Raw genomic sequence first — 27521 nt, 5'->3', positions numbered from 1 at the left:
TTATGTTGCACTCAAATGGCCTTCAGACTAATCTGAGGCCAGAGTACCTTAATTAAAAATATAATAGCACAAGACATAGATAAATCACAAAAACTGCTTTTAGAAGTGAATCGTGATAAATCAGAAAAAAGAATCCGACAGGCTATCTCTTTTTCTTTTGTCTTATTTATTGTTTCCCTGTTCTCATTTTTCTTTTTACTTTTTCTGAGGCCCTAAGTCAGATTTCTGCAAACCAGGCGTTTTTATTTCCTCACCAACGATTTGCTGTCAGCAGAAACACAGAATGGTTCCTTTTAAAGGAACAGGAGGAAACAAGGATCAGTGAAAGAGTCGAGACAGGTCAACATGTGTGAATATATGGTGTGGAAATGGATAGCTCGCTACAAAAACAAACTGCCCATGTTGCAGGAGAGTGAGGGAGTAAATGGAAACAGAGTGGCTGACTAAAAACTTAAGTCATGCACCTGTGCTTCAACCTTCCTCTGGGCATGAAAAGGGTTTAAAAATACTGAAAACGCAGATAAAACACATTAAAAGAGCAGATGCAGTTTGGTGTGTAGCACACAGGAAGGAAGACTGCAGGCCCGACCTTTAAGATCTACAGATGAAAAACGAGCTACTCTTCCTCTTTTAACTTGTTATCTTACACTCTAAATCTTTTATGCTTCATGTTTTTTATCAAGGAACCCTGTGGCTGTCAGCGAAGCCGTGAGTCACAGTGCAGTCTGGGAGATGCAGTCTGTTGGGCGACTTTGGAGCAGCGGGAGGCCTGCAGCAGTAGCTAATGAAAACCACAATCCATAGCCAAGAAAATAATTGCTTCCTGGAATCACACACCAAGTTTCCACTGTTTTTTGGAAAAGGGGACGTGAGAAATGTGAAAGCAGCTCAGCATGACATTACAGGCAGACATTTGGTTTGTGATCTGTATATCACTGGATGCTTGCCTGTTCTGTATAGCGGCCTGTCAAGGTGATGTATTTGTAACATGAACATGATTAGAAACTGCACTTATCTTTCATCCTTACATGTCCCTTTATGACCTTTTCAAACACTGATTGCCTAAACTGAAAAATGCCAGATCGCTGAGTGCAAAAACAAAGTCTGTTTTCTTTTATTTGTTCCCGGAAAGCTAGATTTTTAGGAGATGAATGACTTTCATCAGCAGCTTGGTGTTTTCTGAGCAACCCAAGACGTAAACTATTTAATCTCAGCAGCAGAGCCGTGAAAACTGGTGGCTTCATGTCAAAATATACACACAGGAGGATGCGAAAATAGACACACACACACACACACACACACACACACACACACACACACACACACGCATACTCACTTACCTAATTCAAGGTCATCACTGGGGTTGTGCAGCATGATCCTCTCCATGCATTTCTCATGTTCACGCTTGATGATACAGTGCCCGGACTCTGAGGCCACCTGGAGAAAATTAACAAAAACACACACACAGTGCCACAATAAATATCGACTGTAGTGATACACTGCACCACTGAGGACAGTGTTAAAGGCTCTGGAAACCTTTCATAACCAGCTTCTTTCTCTTGCCAAGAGCTACGATATAAACACAGTAATATCTGCCAAAGTTAAAATTACACCTTTTATGTGACATTAAAGTGCAATTTTGGTATTTTTCAACCTGGATTCTATTTCCCATGTTTTTATGTCTAAGTGACTAATGGGAACAACAGTTTTTGAAGCTGCTCCAGTACTGAGTGAGATCACTGCAGACGGCAGTGGCGAAAAAGGCTGTGATGTAATGCTGTGCACACGTGAGCCATCATATTAACGTCCATTATAAGTGTTTGTTTTGGTGCATGTTCAGATTATTATTTTCTGTGTCTGACAACTAATTGAAAGGATCCCTACAGAGATTGACCTTTCATTTATACAGCAAGATCCTTTTGGTTTCTTCAAAAACAGCCCAGAAATTGGTACCGTCAAACCCACCAGACTCTGTTTAAATAAACAGTAATTTTATCATCATACAACACACTTCATTCAAAGTCAACAGAAACAAAATGAAACTCATAAAATCCATCTTCGTTCCTCTTTCCACTGTTCCAACAATCACCAACTCTGGTTTGGTTGAAATAAACCCTTAATTCGCCCAGTTAGATATGACAATATGCTGGCTTTATACACGCTAAAATTACTATTATTTTAAATGGAGTCTGGTGGATTTGCTAGGACTGTTTCTGGGCAAATAAAAAGGGTCTTAGTCTTTAACAAAAATGTTTATCTTTGTAGGGATCCTTTCCATAATGTTGTCAGTCACTTATAACAATCTGAGCCTGTCAATGGCAAAAACAAGCACTTTTAGTGGACGTTAATCGGTGTTGCCAAATGCTAGGAGTTGTTACTTTGCAGCCTGTTTAGCGGGTGCCCTCTCACTCAATACTGGACCAGTTTAAAAATTGGTAACTCAAAAAAAACAAAAACAGGGGAAATAGGGACCAAGTTGAAAAATACATTAGTCACCCTTTAACGTTTGCCTGTTTGTATTTTTGTTTGTACTTTCCTCACTCATTTAAAATGTGCGGAGCTTTGGGGGAGGAAGGGAATGTCGGGTGTTTACAAGGACCCATCAGAACTTAGCAAATCAAGAATTGCAACGCTTAGGTTGCCAAGGAGACGTCACTGTCAGTCAAATGTGATCAAACCTCAAACTGTGTGTTTCAGACCAAGTGGGAATGTTTGTTTTCCTTACTTTAAGTTTGATTGTTGCTTATTGAGTGTCAAGTATTTGATGATTTAGAGAAATACTTAAGATTTGAGAGTTGCCTTGTAGCTGCACTGATCAATATTTCTATTCTGACAACGCATAAAATAACTAAATGTCAAATTAAAGGCATCACTTATCGTGACAAACCCACCGAGGACTATCAGCAAAATCTGCAGTTCCCTGTCAGGGGAGTTTTGGTGTTTTTCAGCTCATTGTTTTGGTTTTCAGGACCCCACATTCACTGTTTTGGTTCACTGTCATGGCTTTCATCGGGTCCACCTCTAGCTGCAGCAGCAGAAGGCTCTGATAAACCCACTGTACACTACCTTCTCAGAGTCAAACAGCACACAGACAAAGTCAGAGACTAGCTAATGAACATAGTGCAGCATTTAGCAGCTTCAGAGTCAGATATTTCTCTGAAGGTGGCAGTGTTGTTTGGGCTTAGAAAGCCTGTGGGTTTCAATTCTCTATCTCCTTTAACCTTAGCTTATATTGGAGTTATGCTATGTAGCGTGTAAAATAGAGTATGGTGAATGTGCCAGGAAAGGTAGTATCAGCACTGCTTTTACCTGGAGCTCGCATAAATGGAGCCTGGGGTTGGTTGAAGGTGGCGGTGCTGTTTGGGCTGAGAAAGCCATGTGTAAGTAAGGTAAAGGAGGTTGCTGGGTCGGTGAGGGTAGCAGTGAGACCTGGCATTAGGGGAGTGTCTCTGGGATGCCAGAGATCACTGTCTGGCCTCCTGGAGGTGCTGTGGGACCAACTAGACCAAACACTGGTGAAAGGAGGTTCCCACCTGATGACCCCAGAGACACGTTAGTTATCACTGCTCACTGGTCTGTATAGTTAAGCCTTGCCATAATAGCTTATCATAGGGCTTTGGAGGTGATTCACTGAGTGCTGATCCTTTCTCTAAAGCACAAACTTCTTGTGTTTATTTGAACTCAGGAGAGTTAAAGGGAGAATGAATATCAACTAGCATTTTAAGTGGTCAGTAATATAACCAGAAATAAGTGCTAATGTTGCTCTGTATCTGCTGGATGTGGAACTCAGTAACTGTTCGCTAACAGGTTAACTTTATGCCCCTGAGTGGGCAAAAAAATTAATTAATGCAGGGTCAAAAAGTGCAATTTATTCTGTGTCTCTGCATTAAGTGTTTCAATCTATCTATCTGTTGGTACATGTCAAATATTCGTCAAAGCATTTATGAGTATCCTGTTTATACCAAACCTCTCTTTTTCCCTCTGTAAAATGTTATTTCTGATGACTCATCCTGCACTCATGGGTCGAAGCAGCTAGTGGAGTGGTATCATGGGTCAAAGGTGTGTGTTTGTCATTATGTTAGTAAAACATAAAATTGTCTTTCTTGTTCTTCGCCTTTTGATTAACAAGCTGGGGGATGAGGGAGTTGTAAGCGGAGGCTCCAAAGTTTTGTTCTGCAGAGGTTTTCAAATTTACATCCACTTTTGAGTCATCAAATCCATGCACAATATTTTCCAGTGTCTCTTAAATTTCTATCTCACCAACATATTCCATGTCACTTAGAATTACAGTGGAGTAACTAAGGTGGGTCTGGTTCCAAGGTGCAGTCGGGGAAACTATTAACCCAGTGGTAGTCGAGTTAATATAAGTCACGCTCCTTCTCACTCTCTTAAAGCCAATCTCTGTTTTGCACCTTTACCTTTCATGCACCCTCCTCCCTCCCTCTAACAGTGAGCTGATAGGTGTAATACGTCCCAGCCCTCTGAGCCATGGCTGACTCATCACTCTATCTCTCTGCCCTCCAATATGAATTCACTCCAGGCCTTACTGCCGAGATAAGATGGGGCATCAACCAACTGTGAAGATGTCCCAGGATTCACCTCCTTTCTTTACTGCACCACACGTGGGCGGAATTTTAAAATGCTGCATGGGTTACGTGAAACATCATTAGAGGCATCTTTTATCTAGTTTCTGGTGCGATTCCATTTCCAGACAACAATATTGGACGCTGGACAGAAGCCATGCTGGCTAAACAAAAACAGAAGCAGATATTGAAGAGCTCACTTTTTCATGTTGTCAGGAGTGTTTGATATTATTTAATGAAGCAGACGCTGGCGTTGCTTGAGAGAAAAAACCTCTTTGTACCCATTGCAAGCATCCATGTTGCTAAGCAGCAGGTAACCAGCTAGGAGCCAATACATATTGTAGGCTTTCCAGAAATATGAAATAATTGGATGCAGATGACTAATATCTGTTTGGCATAAATGCAGAGAGGCCTGTATGATGACAGTGTTCAATATTTCAGTTATGCAACACACATGCACACACTCACTTGCAACATTCCTGAAGAGTGAGCATCTGTAGCTGTTGCTGACGTTCCCCGTTTCACAGAGGGCCCGACTATTTATTGCCCGGCCCCAGACCGATTGCACGGCAACCGGCAGAGACTCCAGAAAGTTATAGCTCCCAAATAAGAAATAATTCTGCACATAACTGCCTATAAAACAGCCTATTGTCATTTTTATACTTTGTTTTTTTTTGTACAGTGGCAAAACATTTTAATTATGGAGCTTTACAGGTGCTGGTGGGCAGATATTTGTTGCTGGACTGAGCCAGGCAAGTTGTTTCATCCTGTTTCCAGCCCTTATGCTAAGCTAGGCTAACCTTCTTCTGGCTGTGGCTTCATATTTAACCGGAAATCAAGTGATTTTATTTGTCAGATGTAATCATAGGCTTTATGGTGCAGCTCCAGTGAAGCATATTCTTGCCAGTTCCTTCACTTTGTGCATTAAAAAGAGTTAAAAAAGGATATAAATAGCAACAAATATATGTGTATGATGGGAGTGTGGGCAGTTTAAGACAGTGTCTTCATTCAGTATCCTTGTGGCCTGAGGATAGAAGCTCTTCCTGAGCCTCTCAGTGCTGGTCTGGTCTATCTGGTACCTTCTTCCTGACCTCTGCAGGGAGAAAAGGCCACTATCTGGGGGGGGTTGGGATCCTTAATAGTTCTCTTAGCCTTGTTCTTGCAGCACCTATAGTACAGCAGAACAAAGGGCTCTTTGAAGGGCCTTGTGGTCCTGTTTGGTGCTCTCTCCTGACCTGGCAGCGATGTTCCCTGTCAGAACGCCCTCGAAGATGCAGAAATTGAGAAGAAATTTGTCAGTATTTGAGGAGAAACCTGAGTCAGTACGCAACACCCAGGTCAGGAACTTCATGATGAGGACACCAAGGTACTCAAAGCTATCCCCCATCTCCACTGAGGCCCTGCTGGCGTCAAAGAGGGTGTAGTTCCTTCCCTGCCTATTCTCAAAGTCCATTATCAGAGAGATGCAAAATCTGTTATCTAACTCTCTTTTTTAATGGAGCATTTTTAGTAAATCACAAGTTTGAATCCAGCTTGTAGAAATTAGGAGACTTCAAAGCTGGTACAGCCCAGTCCAGGTTAACTGAGGACTGCTAAAACAGGCACCATGACAACAGTGCACAAGGCAAAGGACAGATCAATTAATTTTTTTTAAAGTGTGCTTCTCATTTTCCTTTCCCCAGTCACTCCTCTCCTTTCCCTTGAACAGATGTCTGTCTAGATAAACTGTCCATTTTGAAGCTGCAGTGCCACGTTTCCCCCCCCCCCCAAGGCTATTTTCCAGGGCCAGATAACTCAGTAGCTCCCACAGTTGCGCACGGCACAGATAATAAAACTCCAATTTGACGTCGCAGACCACTGGCCCAGCGTACAGACCCGTTTGACACACAATAAGTACATCACAACAGACGTATCTGCCACATCAGCCGCTGAAGGTCAGCCTGAGACTGCACTGTGCAGAGATGTCAGCTGGAGGAACCCGTCACACATGTTCGGGGGGCAGCGTTAACTCTGAGGTTAGAAAAGATGTTTGTGAAGGTCGCAGTGTGAATTAATTTTAGTCTCCCTAGTAACCATCATTAGACTGGTGAGGGTGTGAGTATAAAAGGATAAAGACATCATTATCAAATTCATAGATAAAGGATGATGTCAGAGTCTCATTTATTTTCAGATGGACCAAAAACAGTTTATGTATCTGTGCAGCTTCACTGGGGAAACTGCTGCTGTGCCGCATCACAGTGCTGGATAAGATTCCTCCCACACATCTTGCACAACTCTTCCATTCTGCTTTTTATTTCAATGAGACCGCTAATAAAAGTGAGTCACAGCAGATGGATAGGCAGCTCTCTGGTCAGCCGGGCCATCTGTTATTGTTCTAACAGGCGGCCAGTCGTTTTAGCGCAGAGCTGATCCAGGACCTGTAACGTATGCTGATGTGCTGATGCGGCATATGGTGATTTCCACGCTTCCAGCGCTTGTCACAAACATATGAAAATAAACCAAATCTGAAGCTGAGAAAGTGTGAACGCACTCACTCCCTTATGGTTACGCATTCCTGTATGCTCCGGACCACACACACACATACACACACACACACACACACACACAAACACACACCTACACATGTGCACAGTCTATAGATACATGCACACAAACTCTACTCACCAAGGGCAGCAGAAAGATTGCAGTCAGCAGGTAGCCTCTCATTGTCTCCTGTGAAGCGCTTGTATCCAGAAGGCTCCACAATATATGTGTGTGTGTTTTTGTCTCAGTGTGTGTGTGTTCACAGGGACACACTGAAATTGCTCCCCTCAGCGTCACCACACTTCAGCATCAAGGGCTCTGAAATACAACACACAGAGGAAGAAAATGTTCTGTCAGAGAACAAACAACAGCAACACTGTGATACGAGAGTGTCGCCACCGTGTTAGACACCTGCACCACTCTGTCATTTTATTCTATTAGTCAGAGACACAATAAGAAAAGCAAAATGCAGATATGTTACATTGTGATGTGTTATAATACTATGATGTTAACATTTTAAAACTCTTTACTGTTAGTGGATATTTTTTTACATGTTTTGTAAACTTAAGTATAGAATAATTGTTGTTAACTGTTAAATTGTTTTAGTTTTTGAGATTGTTGTTGCAAAGTTTTTCCCCATTTCTCATTTCAAATTTTTTATTTAAAAATATCCTCAATATTCCCAACCATAAAAAACCTGGCACTCTCCCAGGTAATGTCACAGTCCTATTGGTTTGTTATAATCACAAGTTTTAATACTTTCAACTTTGTTTCAAAGAAATCGTGTTGTGTCTATAGTTTTGGCATAACGGGCGGCTTAAAATACCTAAATAACCATGAGCCTCAGCTGCTGTTACCATGGAGAGGAAACCAGTCAGAGACCTGAATTCAAAACCTGTAGCTGAGAACAACAGACGGCACCATAGTCATCATAATTCATCCTAAATTGAGCCAGAATTTAAACCTGAATTAATTCTAGTGTTGTCAAAAACACTGATTTATTGACACATATTGATCCTGAATGATTGGAACAGTTTCAGTACAGCAGTATTGGTACACCAATTGTTGTTATTGTGATGACTTGATGTTGTGTTGTCTTGCTGTTGTTATTGCTGAAGCTGCTGTGTCATGATGAATATGATCTATTTTGTCACTGTGTTGTTGTTTTTTTTTTTATAATAATATATAATAGTGTCCTTTAGCAGAGAACTTATTCTCTGTTTCCTGCCCAGGGACTACAGATGAAAATGAGCTAATAGCTAACTCTGGTGCAGCTAAGTAGCTGTGCACTGTCCATGTTAAATAAATAAAAATAAATAAATATTGTTAATGTTTACTACATGCCTTCTGCTGTTCTCTGCTCCTAACCAAGAAAGGAAAATGTGTCATTGCAATGTCAAAACCTTGTTATATTTATATTATAATACATTTTTTGAATTGTATGCCCTAAATGTCAATGTGTCCTTGTAGCATTGAAAATACAATTGGATATAAATATTTTTCAAGGTATTGGATAGGAGGTAGATATTCCATTATAGTGAAAACACCAATCCATTTAAAAAGCAGGTTGCAAAATCCTTTTCCTTTCCATCCACCTGCAATTAGCAGCGTACATCACTGCATTTTAAGCTCTGTGACTGGATGCTTCTTGTCGAGATGCACCTATGAGCTGCAGCTACCTGCTAGCTAAAGTTTTTATACACACAGGTTTGTATCTCCAACTTTTTCCCACAGTAACAGATATTTTCAGACACAGTCAGGGGTGTAAATATAGACAGTGTAGGCAGTGTGATTGCACTGGGGCCCCTGGGTTTAAGGGGCCTGTTGAGAGAACAAGTGTTTCAGATTGCCACTTTGGAAATAAATCTGTACTCAAAGATTAATGATTAAAAAAAGAATATTGTAGATTTAAATATGGTGCCATTTGCTTTATATGTCCTCAAAAAGGTAAGGACACTATTGTAATCCTAGGTATTCTTCTTCTTTCTTCTTCCGAGGAAATCATACTTCCCATGGGTGAAAACTCACCAAACTTTGCACAAGGTCCAGTCTCATGCCAGATATCCTCAGCTGTAAACTCAAGCCAATAGTCCTGATGGTGGCGCTACAACCATATGTGCTACAACTTCTCAACTTTCATCAAACTGTAGCCCCAATACTGAAGGAACTTTTGTACATTTAAACCTATTAAAAAATTATGAAGTTCATCACTCTGTTTTTTTCAAAAACTGTAAAACTTCTTAAACCTATCTCCTCACACAATTTTTGCTCAATTGACACCAAACTTGCTACAGAGCATCTTCAGACTATCCTACACAAACTATGATTCTCAGATTTTTGATTTATCAAAAACTTAGTTTTTGTAGGACAGTCTGATTTTTGATAAATCAAAAATTGAGCCTACAGTGCATCAAAATGTTTGACTAAACGGTACTGTAAACATATACATGCAATTCTTGCTAAATAAATCTTCAATGTTCATGAAAAAATGACAAAATTCTAGAGTCATGGTAGATGATGTGTGGCAAATTTCAGAATTTTATCTCAAAAACTGAATTTTTGACAGCATTTTGAATTTTGCTCTAATGTGAACAATTGGAGTCAATGTAAAAATGGCAATTTTAAACATCAGTTTTTCACTTATGGAGCAAATCAATCATTGTTACAAACAAATTACCAACATCGCCATGCTGTCTAGATGCAATATGTGTATTTTCAGATTTTTGTCTTAATAACTGAATTTTTAACAGTGGTTTCAAATCTGCCTTTCCATGCATGGATGGCTGCTTTCCTACACAACAGTGAATGGCTTACTCACTTTGTGAAGCCACTGTTGAGTTGCTACTTGCCAATTAGCTCAGAGCGGTAGATGACTGTCTTAGGCTCCAGAGGTTGCGGGTTTGAGCCTCAACTGGTGCAGAATCCACATTGTAATGTAAAAATCTTCTTGTGCTCCAGCTTATTGCTTAAAATTGTCTGAGCGTGACTGATCACTGTGCAGCATCTTCAAGTCTTTTTTTCTGCTAGAAAATCTGCCTTCTCATGCTTGAAAATAAACCAAACTTTGCACAAAGGTCCAGTGTCAATACTTCAGTGTGAAACCATCTGAGGCTTCTCACTTTGCACATAGCTCAACTAGTTAAACATCAGTTTTTCACTTATGAAGCAAATCAATCATTGTTAAAATAAATTACCAACATCTCCATGCTGTCTAGATGCAATATGTGTATTTTCAGATTTTTGTTTCGATAACTGAATTTTTAAAATTTTTTTACAGTGGTTTGAAATCTGCTTTTCCATGCTTGGACGGCTGCTAAACCTGCACGTTTGGCTTAGTCAATTTATGAAGCTACACATGGACTGTCACTGACTAATTAGCTCAGTGAGATAGAAATTGATTCTTAGTCTCAGAGGTTGTGAGTTCAAGCCTCAGCTGATGCAAAAGGCAGATTGTGTTGCTAAATTCCTAAATGTCTTCCAATTCTTCTGCTTGTTGCTCAGAATTGCCTAAAAATGCCCAGACCTGACCCATCGCTGCGCAGCAGCTATAATTTTTATTTTACTTTTTGAAATAGTCAGTGGCTATCTAAAACAAAATGATGTGCTTTTTCGAAAGAAGCTACAAAATCTATAAATATAATATAAAAACTATTCAATTAAATGATTAATTTCTGACTTTCTTTGATATTTGTGTCAGATAAACAGTGATGATTGCTGGGTAATACGTATGTTAATATTGTCCTTTGTCAAGTCTCTATTTGTGTCAAGACAATACATGCACAATAGCGTGCACTAGGGTCTGTCATAACTTCCTTACACCAATGGACACAGTTTTCTTTTTTTTTTTTTACTGGTGCTTTCAACAGGATACTGTTATGTCTACAAGACAAATAAATTAGACATTTCCTTACAGAACCACAGATGTCCAGAATTGTTTAGTCTGTGAAACAAGAAAATTTGTGGACTTATTCATCTGTAAAACCTTTGAAATTGAAAAACTGATCAAACTGGGGTTGAGACAAAAAGAAGCTTAATTAATCCAGCAACTATTTTAATACTCAAAAAATGTCAAAGTAACTGTGATATGCTGCTTTTTATTGTCTTATGTGATAGTAAAATGAGTCTCTTTAATTTTGGGGGTGTTAGTCACACAAAATGAGCAATTTGATGACATTATTGTGGGATTGTGGAAATAGTTATGAGCACTTTTCATTATTTTCTGACATTTTATAAACCAAACAATCAGTACTTTAATCAAGAAATAATCATGTGATTTAATCATAATGATAATAATAACTGTTTATGTGTGTGAGGTGAAGACAGTGCAGTAGGCTACAACAATGTGTTGAAGGGCCGCAACTAACAATCACACTCCTCCTCAGTCGTACATGCATCACTTCCTATCTTATCCCAGCAGAATCCTACACTCATAAAAACCCCCTCAATCAAATCTCAGAGGCGACATTTGTTGTCTCTCACCGAGGTTATATACAATCACAAAAGATATGTCATCACCTGCGCTCTAAATTAAAGCAGAAAGTTGAAACAAAAGCGCAGATTTATGGAGGACAAGTTGATCACCAAAGGCAAGAAATTTGGAAGGACTGCATAAATTTACTTCAAGATAATGAAATTCATATGCCTCGGGGTCAGACTTTAAAACACACGCCGCCCTCCAACTCCCTTCCTTTTATGTCTTATTCATTCACACAGCCTCCTGAAAACACAATGATTCACTGCAAACACAAAGCGCACTGGCCAGCACCAGCAGAGACACATATAACACACATAGGTACAACCGGTGAGACAGCACACACACACACACACACACACACACACACACACACACACACCCAAACCAGCTAAGCTAATTCATGCACACACACAGACGAATTCCTTTCTGTGTCCCTTCCCTCTAGTACCAAATCCAATTACCTCTAAAGCATCTCTCGGATGCTTTATCAAGTAATAGGACAAGCCGTACTCGGAGGAGAAACCCAGAGATATAGAGGAGGGATAACGTGTGTCAAGTAGGGCTGAAAACTGTTGAAAAACACACAATCAGGCATAAGACAGATACTTTCCACACATGGTATCAATTAGCTACATTTCTCTCCAAAATGTCACAGCAGTCATGTTGCTGAAGGCTCCAAATGAAGTTAAGAAACAGTCCTCCGGAACAAATCCATATGGCTTTGGCATGAGGAAGCACTGGTGCAGGGAACAGCAGAAGGGGCTGAACATCAAAACCACCCTGAGGGCAAGATGGCAAGAGAATCTTTGCTCAGCACTGGATACATGTGTACAAGCTTTAAAGGCGTGGGAATTTTGAGACATATTTAAACAATGTTCAGCCCCAGTATTCATGTGAAAACTGAAGTGAAGCACTAAATGTGGGTTTAAATAATGCACTGATTTAATTGTTTATTTTTCCAGAAGTACTTAAGAAAAGATACATGGATATAAGAGTTTTCGTGCGGATTTCCAAACATTATAATGGCTGAACTTGACCAAAAACAGACCGAGTGGGAAAATTGGGAACCACATCAACTATGTGTGTGTGTGTGTGTGTGTGTGTGTGTGTGTGTGTGTGTGTGTGTGCACATGCATAAAGAGAAAAACAAGAAGCTCCACTTAATGATTCATCTCCACTGTAAAGGGAATTTTAAAGATCTGTCTGCACACATCAGCTTCCTTCTCATGTGTGTTGAATGCCGCTGAACATCGTGCTGCATTAATAATTCATACCCAGTTTAAAACGATCCCAGTAAGACAGGAGTACGCCTCCAATTAACCCAAATGCAAGTCTGTTAAAACCTAAAAGGGGGGGTTGCGTGTCTGTCAGTTTGCAATCACGCAGCCATTCAAAATCATTAGTTCCAGGCAGCTTTGTGAACATGTTCAGTTAATGTTCCTGTGCCAGAATAAACAGGCCACATACAGCAGCATTAACAGTTTATCTATGGAGTCTTTTCTTTTTATTTAAATTACAGCTTGCAGAATGTCACACACGGTTTGTGGGAGAAAAATGCAACAGTCTAAATTACAATCAGTGACAAATGATTTTCCCCTTGGTGCTGCAGAATCAATACACTAATTTTGCCCAGCCTTTATCCCTTATTCATACACGTTTATTTCCATCAATGCATGTGGATGACCTTCGCTTTGCACATGGAAACATCAGCAAGAAAAGCGTCCACCTACTGAACACTGCCTCTCCTGAAATCCATCCCCAGGTTGCCTCCTCATTTAAGAAGAAATATGTTTTTTTAAATACATATAGCCTCGGGATCAGTGAAAGCCTCCTTAATTGATCAGCCGCAGCCAAAGCCAGAGATGTGAGTATGAGCGCGCAGCACTCGGCGTGCAAAACAAGTCAAAGCAACTTACCGATGCGTAATTTTCAGAGGCGCAGATATCTACACATGAAGCCATCGGTATTCACGCATACCCGCCGTGTTTGGGTGTGATGGTGTTTTCGGAGAACACGTTGTTTTACTCCTAAAACGGTCGGTCCGGAAAACGACAGGTGCCTTTTTGCTGCTGTTGTTGCTGCTGCTGCTGCTGCTGCAGGACGCACTCACCGCGTTGGCTGCTGCGGCACCACGACGATGTGGAGGAGGAGGTGGAGGAGGAGGAGGAGGAGGAGGAAGAGGAGGAGGAGGAGGAGGAGGAGGAAGTCAGCTCCTTCGGGATTCGCACAGACAACAAAGTGAGACAACAGTTTAGTCTACAAATGCAGCTGGAGGGGGAGAGATAGACATAAATTGACCACAAGGAGATGAAAAAGAAGAAGTCTGAACACTGGGATGTTGAAGTGAAAGGAGAAACGATCGCGTCCTTATGCGTGGGACTTTGTTGCAGAAAATAAACTATTCATACAGCTCTGACATTTGCGCCTGCGCCACTCAGACGCTCCAGAAGGCGCAAGGTCCGGTTCCCTGCTGGGTGAAATTTGTGAGGCACTGAGCCGGCCCCATGATGTGTGTGACTCACGTTTAGTCAAAAGTTGAACATCTGAATTCCCGCCTGTGTTCCACATTAATCCAGAAATGCTGGTTTGTCAGGCTGCATTGTGGCATTTTGGTTCAAAACGCAGCCGTGTTCCTATTAAAGTGATTTGTAGCTGCCTATGTGGCCGCTGGCAATCCTGTTTACTTTCAGCACCACGGACAGCGACCAAACAACCGCCTCAGGGCATCGATGGACTCAAAGCAAAAGTCCATTACAACATTTTATCTGAAAATAAACAACAGTCTGAATACTAAGAGCTGCTTTAATTCAGTCTCAACAGGATTGATCCGTGCGGTGGCCTTGGACCAGAGTCTCTGTATGAAGGGGCTGTTAGCTGTTGTTGGTGAGTCATTGAAATGACTACAAAGAGATGCAAAATGAACAGAGAGACAAAGCAACCACAAACTGATGCAAAATGACCACAAAGGGACATAAAGCAACCACAGAGATGCATAAAACTACCACAGAGGCAAAACCACCCCCAAAAGGTCACAAAGCGACCTCAAAGAGATGACAAAGAGACATGACATGACCGCACAGGATGCAAAAGACCACGAAGAGACACAAAACAGCCACTGAGATCCTTAAATTAACACAAAGTGACCACAGAGGCAAAACAATCACAACGAAACACAAAGCAACCACAAGGAGACACAAAACAACAACAAAAAGATGCAAAATGACCACAAAGAGACATAAAACGATGACAAAGACACATGAAATAACCACACAAGATGCAAAAAGGACCACAAACAGACAAAAAACAACCACAAGAAGACACAAAATGGCCACGAAGAGACACCAAAATAAACCACAAAGACACGCAAAAAGACCAGCAAGGACACAAAATGACCACAAGGCTATGCAAAATTACCCCAGAGAGATGCAAAATGACCACAGAGAGACACAAAACAGCCATTGAGATCCTTAAATGAACACAAAATGACCACAGAGGCAAAACAACTGCAAAGAAACACAAAGCAACCACAAGGAGACACAAAACAACAACAAAAAAAGTGCAAAATGACCACAAAGAGACATAAAACGATGACAAAGACACATGAAATAACCACACAAGATGCAAAAAGGACCACAAACAGACAACAAACAACCACAAGAAGACACAAAATGGCCACAAGGAGATATAAAACGATGTCAAAGACACATGAAATAACCACACAAGATGTAAAAAGGACCACAAAGAGACAGAAAACAACCACAAGAAGACATAAAATGGCCACAAGGCAACACAAAACAACCACAAAGAGATGCAAAATGACCACAAAGTGACGACAAAGACATATGACCTGACCAAACAAGATGCAAAAAGACCACAAAGAGACAAAAAATGATCACAGGAAGACACAAAATTGCCACAAAGAGATACCAAAATAAACCACAAGGAGATAAAAAATGACAACAAAGAGACATAAAACAAACTCAGAGCTGCACAAAACAACAAAAATACCACAGAGGCAAAACAATCCTAAAGAGTCACAAAGTGACCACGAAGAGACACAAAATGACCACAAAGATGCTAAATGACCCCAAAGAGTATCAAAATGACCACAAAGAAACACAAAATGATGACAAAGACACATGAAATGACCACACAAGATGCAAAAATACCACAGTGACACCAAAATAAATCACAAGGAGAGGCAAAAAGAACACCAGTGGCTCAAAATGACCATAATGACACACAATAAAACCACAAAGAGACAACAAATGACCACAAAGAGATGCAAAACAACCAAAAAGAGAACCAAATGACCACAAAGAAACATAGCACGATGCAAAACAACCACAGAGAAACACAATATGACCACAAAAAGATACAAAAGGACAACAGATAGACATAAATTGACCACAAGGAGATGCAAAATGACCCCAGTGAGACAAAAAACTACCACAAGGAGACATAAAATGATGACAGAGATGCAAAATGACCACAAAGAGACACAAAATGACCACAGTGATATGCAAAATGACTCCAGTGAGACAAAAAACTACCACAAGGAGACATAAAATGACCACAAGGTAATGCAAAACAATCACAAAAAAAAACATAAAATGACCACAAGGAGATGCAAATGACCACTGAGAGACAAGCTTGACCATGGTGATTTGCAAAATGACCACAAAGAGACAGAAACTGAGCACAACAACCACTAAGAGATACAATACAACCACAAGGAGATGCAAAATGACCACAAAGAGATGCAAAATGATGACAAGGGACATCAAATTATACAAAACAACTTCAGAGAGACACAAAATGACCACAAGGAGATGCAAAATAACCACAAAGACACAAAATAACCACAAGGAGATGCAAAATGATCATAAAGGGACAAAAAAAAACAATGACAAAGAAACCCGCAACAACTACAAAGAGATGGAAAATGACCACAAGCATGTTTGTAGTCATTTTCTGTCTCCTCTAGTACAGGGGGTGTGGGTGTTTGTGGCTGTAGCCCCTGATATGATACTATGATAATACAGCTTATTATTGCCAAGAAACAGGGTTTGAAATGTGAGTCTTAACACATTTTTATTAATTTTTAAGGCCCTCCCTTCTTTAAAACTGTGCTCCAGTCTGGCCCCCTTATTCAGTTTCTAAACCCGCCCCTGGATCCAGGCGAGACAATTTCCAGTGGTAGCTATATGCAGGATAGTGTTTTGAGTGCAGGAGTGATTGATCACCCAGCTGGGGCCTTTTGATGGCTTGGCCATAAATCAATGAGGCATAAAAAGTATTAAACCCTGTGATGATGTGGGTATTCTCAGAGAACAAAACAGAAAGACTTGAAGACACTTGCCCAATCAAAATATATTAAATGCTGAGGAAAAAAAAAAAAAAAAACAACCCATGAAAACGGCTGATTGGATGAGGGGTAGTGACGCACGTCTCCTGCTGTTCCCGGAACATTTTAACAGTGTTACTGGCCTCAAGGACATCCATGGAAATGCTCCCATTGAGAGAAATTCAGAAATTCTCTGCTACTGCAGTCAGCAATCTGTGGGCTATTTTTGTAGCATAATAGCAGGTAAGACAATGATTTGAGGCTTGTTTCCATGGAAAACACTCAGCTGCATCTTTCAGTGGCTTCTAGTGTTTTGACTCTCCAAATCTGCATGAACTTTAGACGAGGCAGCGAGGCAAAGACAGTCTATCACTGCTGTGATCATTGCAGCTGTGTGAGCAGAACAGAAACAGAGATAGACAAAAAAAAAAAATATCACCGTGTTTTTTTCAGAAATATCTCCACAGACAGTGTCCTTATCATGGTTACAGCATGAAATAATCGATTTAAGGTTTCAGGCATTAGCCCAAGGACATGGTGACATTGATGGTCAGGACCATAATTGAAATGTCTGTCAGTGTCAAAGGTCAAAGCAGCAACCTTCTGGCTATGAAGTGGCCTCTCCACCCTGAAAACAGAATACTAGAGATGGTTATTTCATATATTTAAAAGCATATTTTCAGCAAAAATGGCTTAGGCTGGGATCAGGTAGATTATATTCTGTTTGTATAGTTTAGGTTCTGTAACCAAAATGGAGTTCCCACGAACTGATGGGAAGCGTTTCTTTCTTGTTTGTTGCTTTATTGACATAAGTCAGTCTCTTGAAAGCACTCATGCCCCATTGTGCCACCACTCAATGAGCCTCTCCACAGGACACATCTCCCTCTCTCTGTCTGTCTCCCTTCAGCCATTGTACAACAATCATACTGCTGGATTGCCATGGCGACTCGTCTTCGACAGAATGTGGGAGAGAAGCATCAGTTGGTTGAGTGCTGAGCCCATTCACCCACCTCATCTCAGAGAGGACGCTGTGGGGAACCAGACCTCATCCTAACCCCCCTGCCCCTCTTCATTCTCCTCCCACATATCTGCCTCCCACTGAGTGTCCTACTTGTGGAGGATTAATCAATCGGTGATGCACATGAGCCGAAGGCAAGACTTGACAAAGATGAGACAATTCAAAATTCAACCTTTTTTTGTTTTCATTTTTTTGACCTTGTGTGCGTGCAAATAGTTTTGCTAGTTATGCTCTTTGTCTCTATGAAAGCACTATATGAATGAATTTTACTTACTTACTTTTTATCCATTCATTCAACAGGGAGAGTGTCTTGACTGGATGACTGATTTTCCACACAAACTGACGAACCAGCATGGCTAGAAAACATAACAAAAACAGGCACAATGGACAGGAAGTTAACAGCCCACCATACTTACATCATCAGCCCCCTTCACTCCTTGGTCCAGAGGCAGGAGCCCTGAAGGAAATGCCAAGTTAGCATTTAGCTAGCTATGAAAGTTGTGTCTCAAATCGCCTACTTCTGTACTTACACTTAATATTAGGGCCCGACCGATTTATCAGCCGGCTGATTATAGCCATTAGAGAATAATCGTCAATCGGCCAAAAGTTGGCCGATTGACGCTGATGTTAATACTTATATTTTCATCACTAATAAAATGCAGGGAATATGGTGTTAAACCTACCTCTGTTAAACTGGCAATAATAAGAAGAACTCTGGTACTGTGAACATATATGTGAATGTCCTAATTCATGTAGAGTTTGCATGATTATTTTATTTCCCAGAGGTTTACTGCCTTTTTGCACATCATATTTTTGATTTATTTTGTGTTCAAATTGTTCATATGCTGCTTGTTCCTTCATTTTATATTTTTGTAACGAGTGTTTGAACTATATTTAAGCCATGAAAAGCAGGTATTTCGGGGGGTTTTAAATTGAAAAACGTAAAAATTTAATAGGCCGATATATCGTTTAACGGATTTTTTTATTCTATGATATCGGAATCGGCATCGGCCCCAAAAAATCCATATCGGTCGGGCCCTACTTAATATTCTCAGTACATAAGTGCGTTCACACTGAGAAGTATGGAAAAATGCAGTGCACTATGGGTACTTGGATGGTGCACTCAAAACAGTCAAGAAGCTGAGTGTGGAACTATGGACACTTCTCACACTCAATGGTAGCCATCTTGGCTACATAGCGGAAGGGGAGGGACCACTTTTCAAACTGGAAACTGATGTTTTTTGCACTAAGCACCAGCATACTGTTGTTGGGTATAAGCCAGCAGTATGTTTATTGGGTTAATTTAGCAGTCTGTAATGATTTGGTACTGCGAACAGTAACGCAAATGTTAATGCCAGTTTGCTGACTAGCTAATTTGCAGTCGTCATTTCTGGTGAGTGCACAACGGCCGTGTTTGGTTTGAGATAACACTACCCTGTCGAAATTCGCGCCCTACGCCAATAAGTACATAGTGCACATAGTATACTACATGGAAGAGTACTAACGGAAGTATGTGATTTGAGACACAGCATAGGTTAAAACAGATGTAATTAAGGTTAGGGTTACATCTTCATATTTATGATGTGAACCACGGTTTCATGTATAATCAATAAAGTGGATTATTGCTATGTTTGGCTGTATCTTTATTCACCACAATGTAACATTGTAGCACGGTACAAATAACCAATAAATAGGTAGATCTGTCTCGTACTGGTGGTGTCCACTCAGTTTACAGGGGCTTCAGGGTGAGATAGTGAAATTCATCTCAGACTAGTTCCCACATTGTGATGATAAACAGTTTATCTAAAATATAGCACTGTGAGTGAAGATACATGCAGTATTTTTTGTTTGTCAAGTTCGCCATCACTGCAGGACATTGCGGTCTTAATTTGTTGTCATTAGAATAGGTGTTTTTTAAATATTTAAGGTCCTGTGTGCATTTTAACATTACCAAATCACCACCACCATTATTTTTGATACATTTGCATAATTACCACAAACATCGAGACCGCCGCCAAGACGATTGGCAGCTTCAACCGGCCTTTCCGCTACACTTTGTGTGCTACGGGGTTAAGATTTCACAGGAGGTCTCCTGGATTGCTTTATGGCACAAAAAAAGAAGGAGGAAGAGGAGGAGGGCTGCTGGTCTTCCAGTACAGAAGGACTTAATGTTTTCTCGCAATGGCAGATGGTGAGATGTGCAAAAATTCTCAGTTACGAGCTCTCGCCCTCTTTCTTGCTCTTAAAAACAATTTCATGTGGAGGAATGCCAGTCTGTTGGAAGGACGCAGCGTGGTTTGTGGGAAATGAGTGGGAAATTTTATAAGGCACCAACCAACTAAATACCATTACCATGTCAGATGAGCTGCCTTAAGTATGATATGAAAAAGAAAGTCTGCTATGTGCAATAACTTTTTAAAAGCAAGTTCTTGCAAATACACCATTTCCAACCAGATTATTCCAGGACTCTTCACCCACATGTAATTAGCAGTAATGTGAGAATGATATACTGAGGTTGATAGGTAACACATGGACCCTTTTATGATATTTAAGAGGTTCTTTCAGGTGCTTTTTTCCGAGGCCCTCGGTGGCGTTATGACAGTGTAGGGCCTGGACCTCCATTTTGTTCCTGACAAGTCCGTTCAAAAGCTTTTGATTGCCTTTAATGTGCGGCTGGCAGTGTGGATTGACTTCTCTGAGCATGCTGATATAATTGCAGGTTGTCAGAGAAAGGAGAAAAGCAGCTCAACGAAATGTTCTGTAATGGATGACACGTGTCGTCACGAGGTCTTTTCACTGGTGTGGGAGAGGAGAATGACAAATCACGCTTAAGAAGACTCTGTAGGGGAGAAATTAGTGTGTATGTGTGTGAGAGAGTGTTTGTGTTTCCGGGATTTAGTGTAAGTTACCGTGTTCAGGCATTTCCACTGTTGCCAATCTAAGCAACAATAGTACATAAAGGCAGATGAAGGAAAGCTACAGTAGCTACATGTAGACGTTACAGTGACTGTGCACATATACATTTTTCTACCTTTTTCCATTTCTGATGCCTTAAAGCAAAACAATGTCTACTTGTAAGCCCGCCTTTAATGGTTGCATATGTCTACCAGTTGTGACCAGTTTGACCGAAGACTAGTTTTTAGCTGCCACCAGCAGCTCTACAGCTCAGCTGGATTGGTCGGTTGGTCCACAAAAATTTCCCCACCCTTTGGCAGCCACAGTGTTTGCCCAGGGAGGCTGATATTTGGGGTGTGTGTGTGTGTGTGTGTGTGTGTGTGCGCGCACATTTATGTTTGTGCTCATGCCAACTGGCAAAAAAGGGGCAACACGTGGATGCATGCACGTACAGGAAATTTACGCTTGCTTCTTTCTGTTTTGTTTGAATCACTTTTAAAAGGTGTGAAACTTTTACAAGATTAAGCAGAAGATTAGACAAAGGTGATTTTTTTTTTTTACATAATTTGGTGTATTTTGTTCCTATTTTTGTGTTCAAATACACTATGCACCAGTAAGGCCCTGAGCGTTTTAGCAGCTGGAGGTGGCTTTTTATAATTGTTTTTAATAAGAATGAGAATGAATGCTCGTGTTTTATGCATTGTGACGCACTTCGCTTTTCTGTGCTAGGCGCCTGGCGTTATTTGCCGGAGTGCTCTGTACTCCTCAAGTTGAAAAAACATGTCATCTTTTTTTCCCCGAGAAACTGGTAGTAGCGGTTGCTGGATACCCAGAGCTACACGACCCGATGATAGACAGCAGGTTGTCAAACTGCCCCTACATCATCCTAAAACATGCCTGTAAAATGGCCTTCATCGAGGCAAAGCTCCTGGACCAACTGGTGGTACTCCCCGTGATCCACCCTCTTTTTTAGGGTACACACACAGATCTCTGTTTCCCTGTGCCCAACCAAGTATTTGCTGACAGCCTCTCACCCTCAACCAGAGCTACAGCAAGCACATGCTGCCTGTCCATTTACGTAACTAGATACTACTTACTGTCAAATAACTAAAATAATTAAATACACAGTAGATTGATTACACCGGAAGGTTAGAGTAAGGAGGTGATGGCGTGGTTGCCTGGCAACAAAAAGGCAGTGCAGTGCACCCCGTGTTTTGTGAAGCGCTTTCTGTGTGATCAGGGCCTAAAACTTGCCTTTAAGAGCAAATTGCCAATAGCCAATTGATACAGTGGCCATGAAAGCTCAAATGCACATTGCAAATTAAGAAAACACATGCAAATGGACATGACACAAACAAATTAAGAAACATCTTCACCAACCCAACAACACACAAAAACATCAATGTGACATAACATGAGCAGCATGTTGAAAAAGTACTGCAAGAAGCTGACAACAGAACCTGTTTCCAGGGGGCACTAAACAGTAATGCACATGACGGGGACTCACAGTGCTGGTTGTTGCTGTTTGTGGATTATAAAGTTATTGAAGTCAGCTATCCAACAGCAGTGTTGGGAAATCATGTAAAATTTAAGTTTTCTGGGGGGCTTTTTTATTAACACGTGCATCACTTTTTAATGTTCCCTGGAATCAGTTTTCATTGTGTTGTAAGCTTCTTGCAGCGCTTTCTGTAAAATGCTGTGCATGTGTAGTCAAAATTATGTTTTATGTGTTTTAACAACTTGGTAAAGGTGTTCCTTCATTTGCTTGTGTTGTGTCTATATGTGTTTTTTTAGTTTGTAGTGCACTGAACTCTTATACCTCTATAGGCTCTTGAGGCACATAAGAGGATCTGTAACTTTCATTTTTGGAAACATTCATGTTCAGCTTTTGAATTTCATCACATTAACCTTTGTTAATTTTAATACATCATCTATATTTAAACTCTTTGTTTTCTCAAGTAGATTAAAAACATGGATCTGTGGCTGTTGCACGCCAAAACACATAAACCACGTCATAAGAAACTAATTGGCTCAGGGCTCTGCTCTTCCAGACTGTTGTTATTGTAAACATTATGTGCACCATCAGAGAGATGAGTGGAGTTATGGTTGATTGTGTCTCTGATATTCGTAGAAACACACACATTCAGCACATGAACACATACATGTGTTTTATATCATTGTTTTCTCTGTTGTGGTGTATATGGAGGTGGTTTATGATGAAAACACACGAGAGTGTTAAAGAGAGAAAAGACAATAAATACAATTTTCAGCAAACAAAAAGACACAAACACAATAGCAGGACATTGATATGGAAATGGTTTTAACATCGAGGATCAGAGCAATATTCAGCAGACATGAAAACAGGAAATGAAACCCCTTTAGAGAGCTCTAATTTCATATTCAGCGCGGCTCTGTTTATTCCAAAACACTGTGGTACTGATGTCTTTGTTTTCACCACTATGACTCTTATTTCTTAGTCATCGTTTCGGTAATGATGGCAGGCAACAGCATTACAAACTCCTCCAAATGGAGTTTACCAGGTTGTGTCTAAACTTAATGGTTTCTTTGGAACATTGCACGTCTCTTGCACACGTTAACGTTGAGGAAGAGACTATTAGGGGTAATTCCCACATCCAGTCAATGGATTATCTTGCTAAATGCACACTTATTCAGATGACGTTCACTGTGAGTAAATCTGAAACATTTCCCTGCTGCAAAGGTGTGTGTTAGGATTACCCCACAATTGGAGTTTTTTCCCAGTTTACCTTATATTTTTGTCAAGATTCTCTTTACTGCTGCTGGTCATGCTAAACATTTACTCACAACATCCTCAGACTACAGTGGAACAGGTATATGCGTGAACAAAGATCACTGTGCAGTTGCTCAGCTGATTAATGGTTGCCACGTGCAATGTACTAATCACTGTCATTCTGCTTTAGACAACTAATTATAAGGCGAGTGGAAGCCAGCTGCATGACCTCCGGGCTTTGTTCGAGCAGCTGGAGCTTTCAATACGCTACAATGACCATTTGGCCTTTTTCTGATGACTGAGATCTCATGAATGTCCCGAGGCTACATCACAGAGTTATTACTGAATGCAACTTGTTGGTGATCCAGCTCAGTCGATTGAAGAAAGTGCTGGCACTGTAAGTCTCCTGCAAACCACAGATACATTAGATTTATATGGTTTCATAGGTATTACATCAGTGTTTCTACAGTGATGTACAGTAGTATGACTTTGTCATCAGGAGGTGGAGGGGATGGTGGATAATGTCACCTAGGTAAGATGCCTGCCAAGCTGCAGAGCACATTTCAGGACCAACAAACACTGGTTGTGTTTCTGTGAATCATCTCTTTGTTACCACCGGGGACAGTGTAGGAGAAATCTGTTGTTTTTACCATGCCATCGCTACATTTTCTACCGTGGCATTTTCAGACTTCAGATTTCAGCTCCAAATGCTTTATCAGCCCCTGATCTAAATATATAGGCTATCTCAAAAATAAGAATAGGGCTGTTAATAAAAACGAAACCCTTGTTCTAATAATCTGTCTTTCGAGTCATGAATTAAGTCAATCAAAAAGGTTTCAGGTCCTCTGTGTCATTCAAGCAGCACATTTTGCTTCCCCCGCTAATCACTTAAATGTTAAAGGCTTTATATTTACATATATTCTGTGGAACAGTTTAATCTATAATAATACATCCTCATTTATCAGTTGATCATATTTTGTATTTTTAATCTGTGTCTTCAAAGTTAAGCAGGTAAATAAATGTAGTGAAGTAAAAAGTAGAATATTTCCCTCTGAGATGTAGCCGAGTATTAAGTAGCATAAAATGGAAATACTGAAGTAGAAGTCCCTCAAAATTAGATAGCAGTTGCAATACTGTTTATACTCAATACTAATTACTAACAACTACTAATAGTTTTAAAATCACACTTTGCAATTAATCTGAGAAAAAAGGGTAAATAAGATGCCATGGTTTAAAAAAAAAGAAAAGAAAATAGGGGGGTCTGGGGGGACCGCGCTAAGCCCCCTATATCCCCAAATTCTTGTAACACCCCTGCTGCTGGGGTAGTGCTACGAAAAGTTTTTATTTTTTTGGTCACAAAGGGACCCAAATGCAGAACAGTAGGCAGCTGGACATGGAACAAAAGACGAGCTTTAACATAGCTGACTTAGACCATTCAAAACAGGCAGGTAAGTCTAGGTCCAAAAGGGGATAACATGATGAACACAGGGAAGAAATCCAAAACAGAATACAGGAGACGGGGCAGGAAACAACACCATGAACACAGGGACAAACACAGACTAACTGATAAGGAACAAAGGGAAACACACAGGTATATACACAGAGAACTAATCACAAGAACAACACACAGCTGGAGTAGGTGGACAAGAGCAAAAGGAGGGAAATGGGGATTGGTAGACAACAAGGATGTGGTGGGAAACACTAGGGTAGAGCGTAAGACTAATACAGAACAGGTGTGAAGGGAAGACTCTGGGAACAGGGAAGGACTAACGAGACTGAGGGAAGACAGGTGTGACAGCAAACAGGCGGGAAATCACACAAAGACAGGAAGTAAAACCAAACATGACACAAAAGGAGAGAATATACAAAATAAAACAGGAAGCAGATTAAACATGACTAAATAACACAAAACAAGGAACACAAACAGAGGAGTCCAAAACTAAGTCCACAAAATGACAGAATATAAACCAAAAAAACAGGATCATGACACAGTTGTTGCATTGTCTGCCATTTTTTTCCCAAGTCATCGCTGTTCGGCCTGGATTGTGCTAACAAAACGCCAAGACATGATCTTCTCGAATTATAACTAAGTGTTTTTTGTGCCTAAACATACACACACATTGACCACAGCTCAAAGTAAATTTTTCAAACATTTTTTTTTGTATGTCCAGCCTTGCTATATTATCCTAGTCAAAGTCAGTGTGCAACAACCAAATGACCTACCTCCTAGTAAATTAATCAAACTTGAAAGAGAAGCTGAATGGCAGCAGAAAGCAAATTTCCCTTGACATCTTTGAGATTATCATGTACCAGAAAGCAGTTAACTTTGCCAAAAAGCAAAGCAGAAATCAGTTGCTCTTGGCGGGTTTATGGCAGAGGCGTCTTTATGAATCTAATGAGAGAAAGGTTGGATATGGAGTGATGTGCAGGGTAGAAAGCACCACATTATCAAACAGCGTTGACTCAGTAACTATAATCATGTTGGTGGCAGCAGGTAGGAATGTTGAAGGGTTGTTCGTTTGATCTATTTAAAGCAAACACTGCTGGTTACTTTGTGGGTGTAGCTGAGAATACAAGGCTCTCTATATGACGTCATTACCGGTTTCTTTCAAAACACATTCAACTTGCACACTGTGATAAAGTAAAATCATTTAGTGCATATCTGCCACCAAATCAGCAGCCACTAAGAGAAAGAGTCAACAATATTATTTTTATTAACAATGGAAAATTCTGTAGCTGGTTGGGCAACACTTCACAATACGGTACATAAGAATGTGAGTAGTTACTGAGGAACAACCTAATAATGAAGAATCATCACTGAGTACCTGAATAACTTTGATTCAAGGACTATATAGTTGATGATGCTGAGTCAGAGAAAAGACTGGGAGATACTATATTAATGAATCAATAGGTAATTAGTTCATAAATATCTGTGAAATGGAATGATGACAACTTTTTCACTGAGTTTTTCCTGATTAATTCTGCAACAGCTGCAGTGGTTCAGACTGCACAATAACAACCCAATAGCAGCCTGAAATTACAGATGTAGGGCAGTTTTTCGGGAGTGACTAGCTACATGTAAGCAGATATTTGTAATTAAAATTACAAAATAAACATAATTGTAATCTGTCACAGTTAGTAAAAAAAAAAAAAAATGTTTTTAAAGTACAGTTTCTAATCAAAACTACAAAGTGCATCCTTTTCAGTAAAAACTGTAAAATATAACATTCATTTTGTTGTTTTGCATCTTTTCGCCATGCAGGAGTGCATGGACACTATTCAGCTTTATTTCCCAATGTAAAACATTTGTCGAAAAAGTAATCAAAGGAAGTAAGTTGCATTATTTTGATGATGTATAAAATAGTAACATTACTTGTTACATTTTTAACAGGGTAGCTAGTAATCTGTAACCTATGACATTTCAAGAGTATGCTTCCCACCATGCAGGCCCTATTTTTGTTTGCCAACATGTTGGGGACAAAAATGGGCATCGGGCACAATAACTGACAGCGTTGTAAATGGCTGTCATGTCTCTTGGCTGACTCATGGCAAGAATTTATGACTTCCTTATTCTGATACAATGACCATCTTATCAGACCAAACTATTAGTAGTCTGAACATGGAATAACTAACAACTGAGTAAGTCATTAGAGGTGTACTTTGACGATTTCAACCAGGTCTGTGTCACCGTGGTGTGGAAAGTGTGTGCAAATTTATTTCTTTTTTAATGCTTATTCTGTGTCCTCTATGTCACGTAAAGCACTCACTGTATGTAATTACCTTATTGGAAACCACTTTATGTTGCATTGCTTGTATGAAAAGTGCCATACAAAAAAAATATATTATGATAATTATTATTGTTGTTAGATTGCCCTCCACGATGCCAGTTCCTGGAGCTCCTATTGGTGTACAGTAATAAGTAACCAGATGCC

At 40.2% G+C, this 27521-nt stretch overlaps 1 protein-coding gene and 1 long non-coding RNA gene across 5 annotated transcripts in view; one reads left to right on the top strand and one right to left on the bottom strand.

Annotated features, from left to right (window-relative positions):
• LOC117271416 (pituitary adenylate cyclase-activating polypeptide type I receptor-like) overlaps positions 1-13958 on the bottom strand; it is a 42587-nt gene extending 28629 nt beyond the window's left edge. For all 4 annotated transcript variants that reach the window (XM_033649551.2, XM_033649552.2, XM_033649553.2 and 1 more), the window contains exons 1-3: positions 13497-13958; positions 7248-7424; positions 1341-1437 (exon numbers count right to left, since the gene is read on the bottom strand). In XM_033649551.2, coding sequence (XP_033505442.1) covers positions 1341-1437; positions 7248-7289 — 139 coding nt within the window. In that variant the 5' untranslated portion in view covers positions 7290-7424; positions 13497-13958. The remainder of the gene's footprint in view (positions 1-1340; positions 1438-7247; positions 7425-13496) is intronic.
• A 2955-nt stretch (positions 13959-16913) lies between these two features.
• LOC144464998 (uncharacterized) lies at positions 16914-19571 on the top strand. Its single transcript, XR_013492400.1, has 3 exons — positions 16914-17170; positions 17835-18079; positions 18246-19571. It is a non-coding gene; the product is annotated as an uncharacterized LOC144464998 (long non-coding RNA).
• Positions 19572-27521: the final 7950 nt, after the last annotated feature.

The sequence above is a fragment of the Epinephelus lanceolatus genome, chromosome 12, assembly GCF_041903045.1.
Source record: "Epinephelus lanceolatus isolate andai-2023 chromosome 12, ASM4190304v1, whole genome shotgun sequence".
Lineage (NCBI taxonomy): Eukaryota > Metazoa > Chordata > Actinopteri > Perciformes > Serranidae > Epinephelus > Epinephelus lanceolatus.
This window is presented reverse-complemented; position numbering and strand designations above follow the sequence as displayed.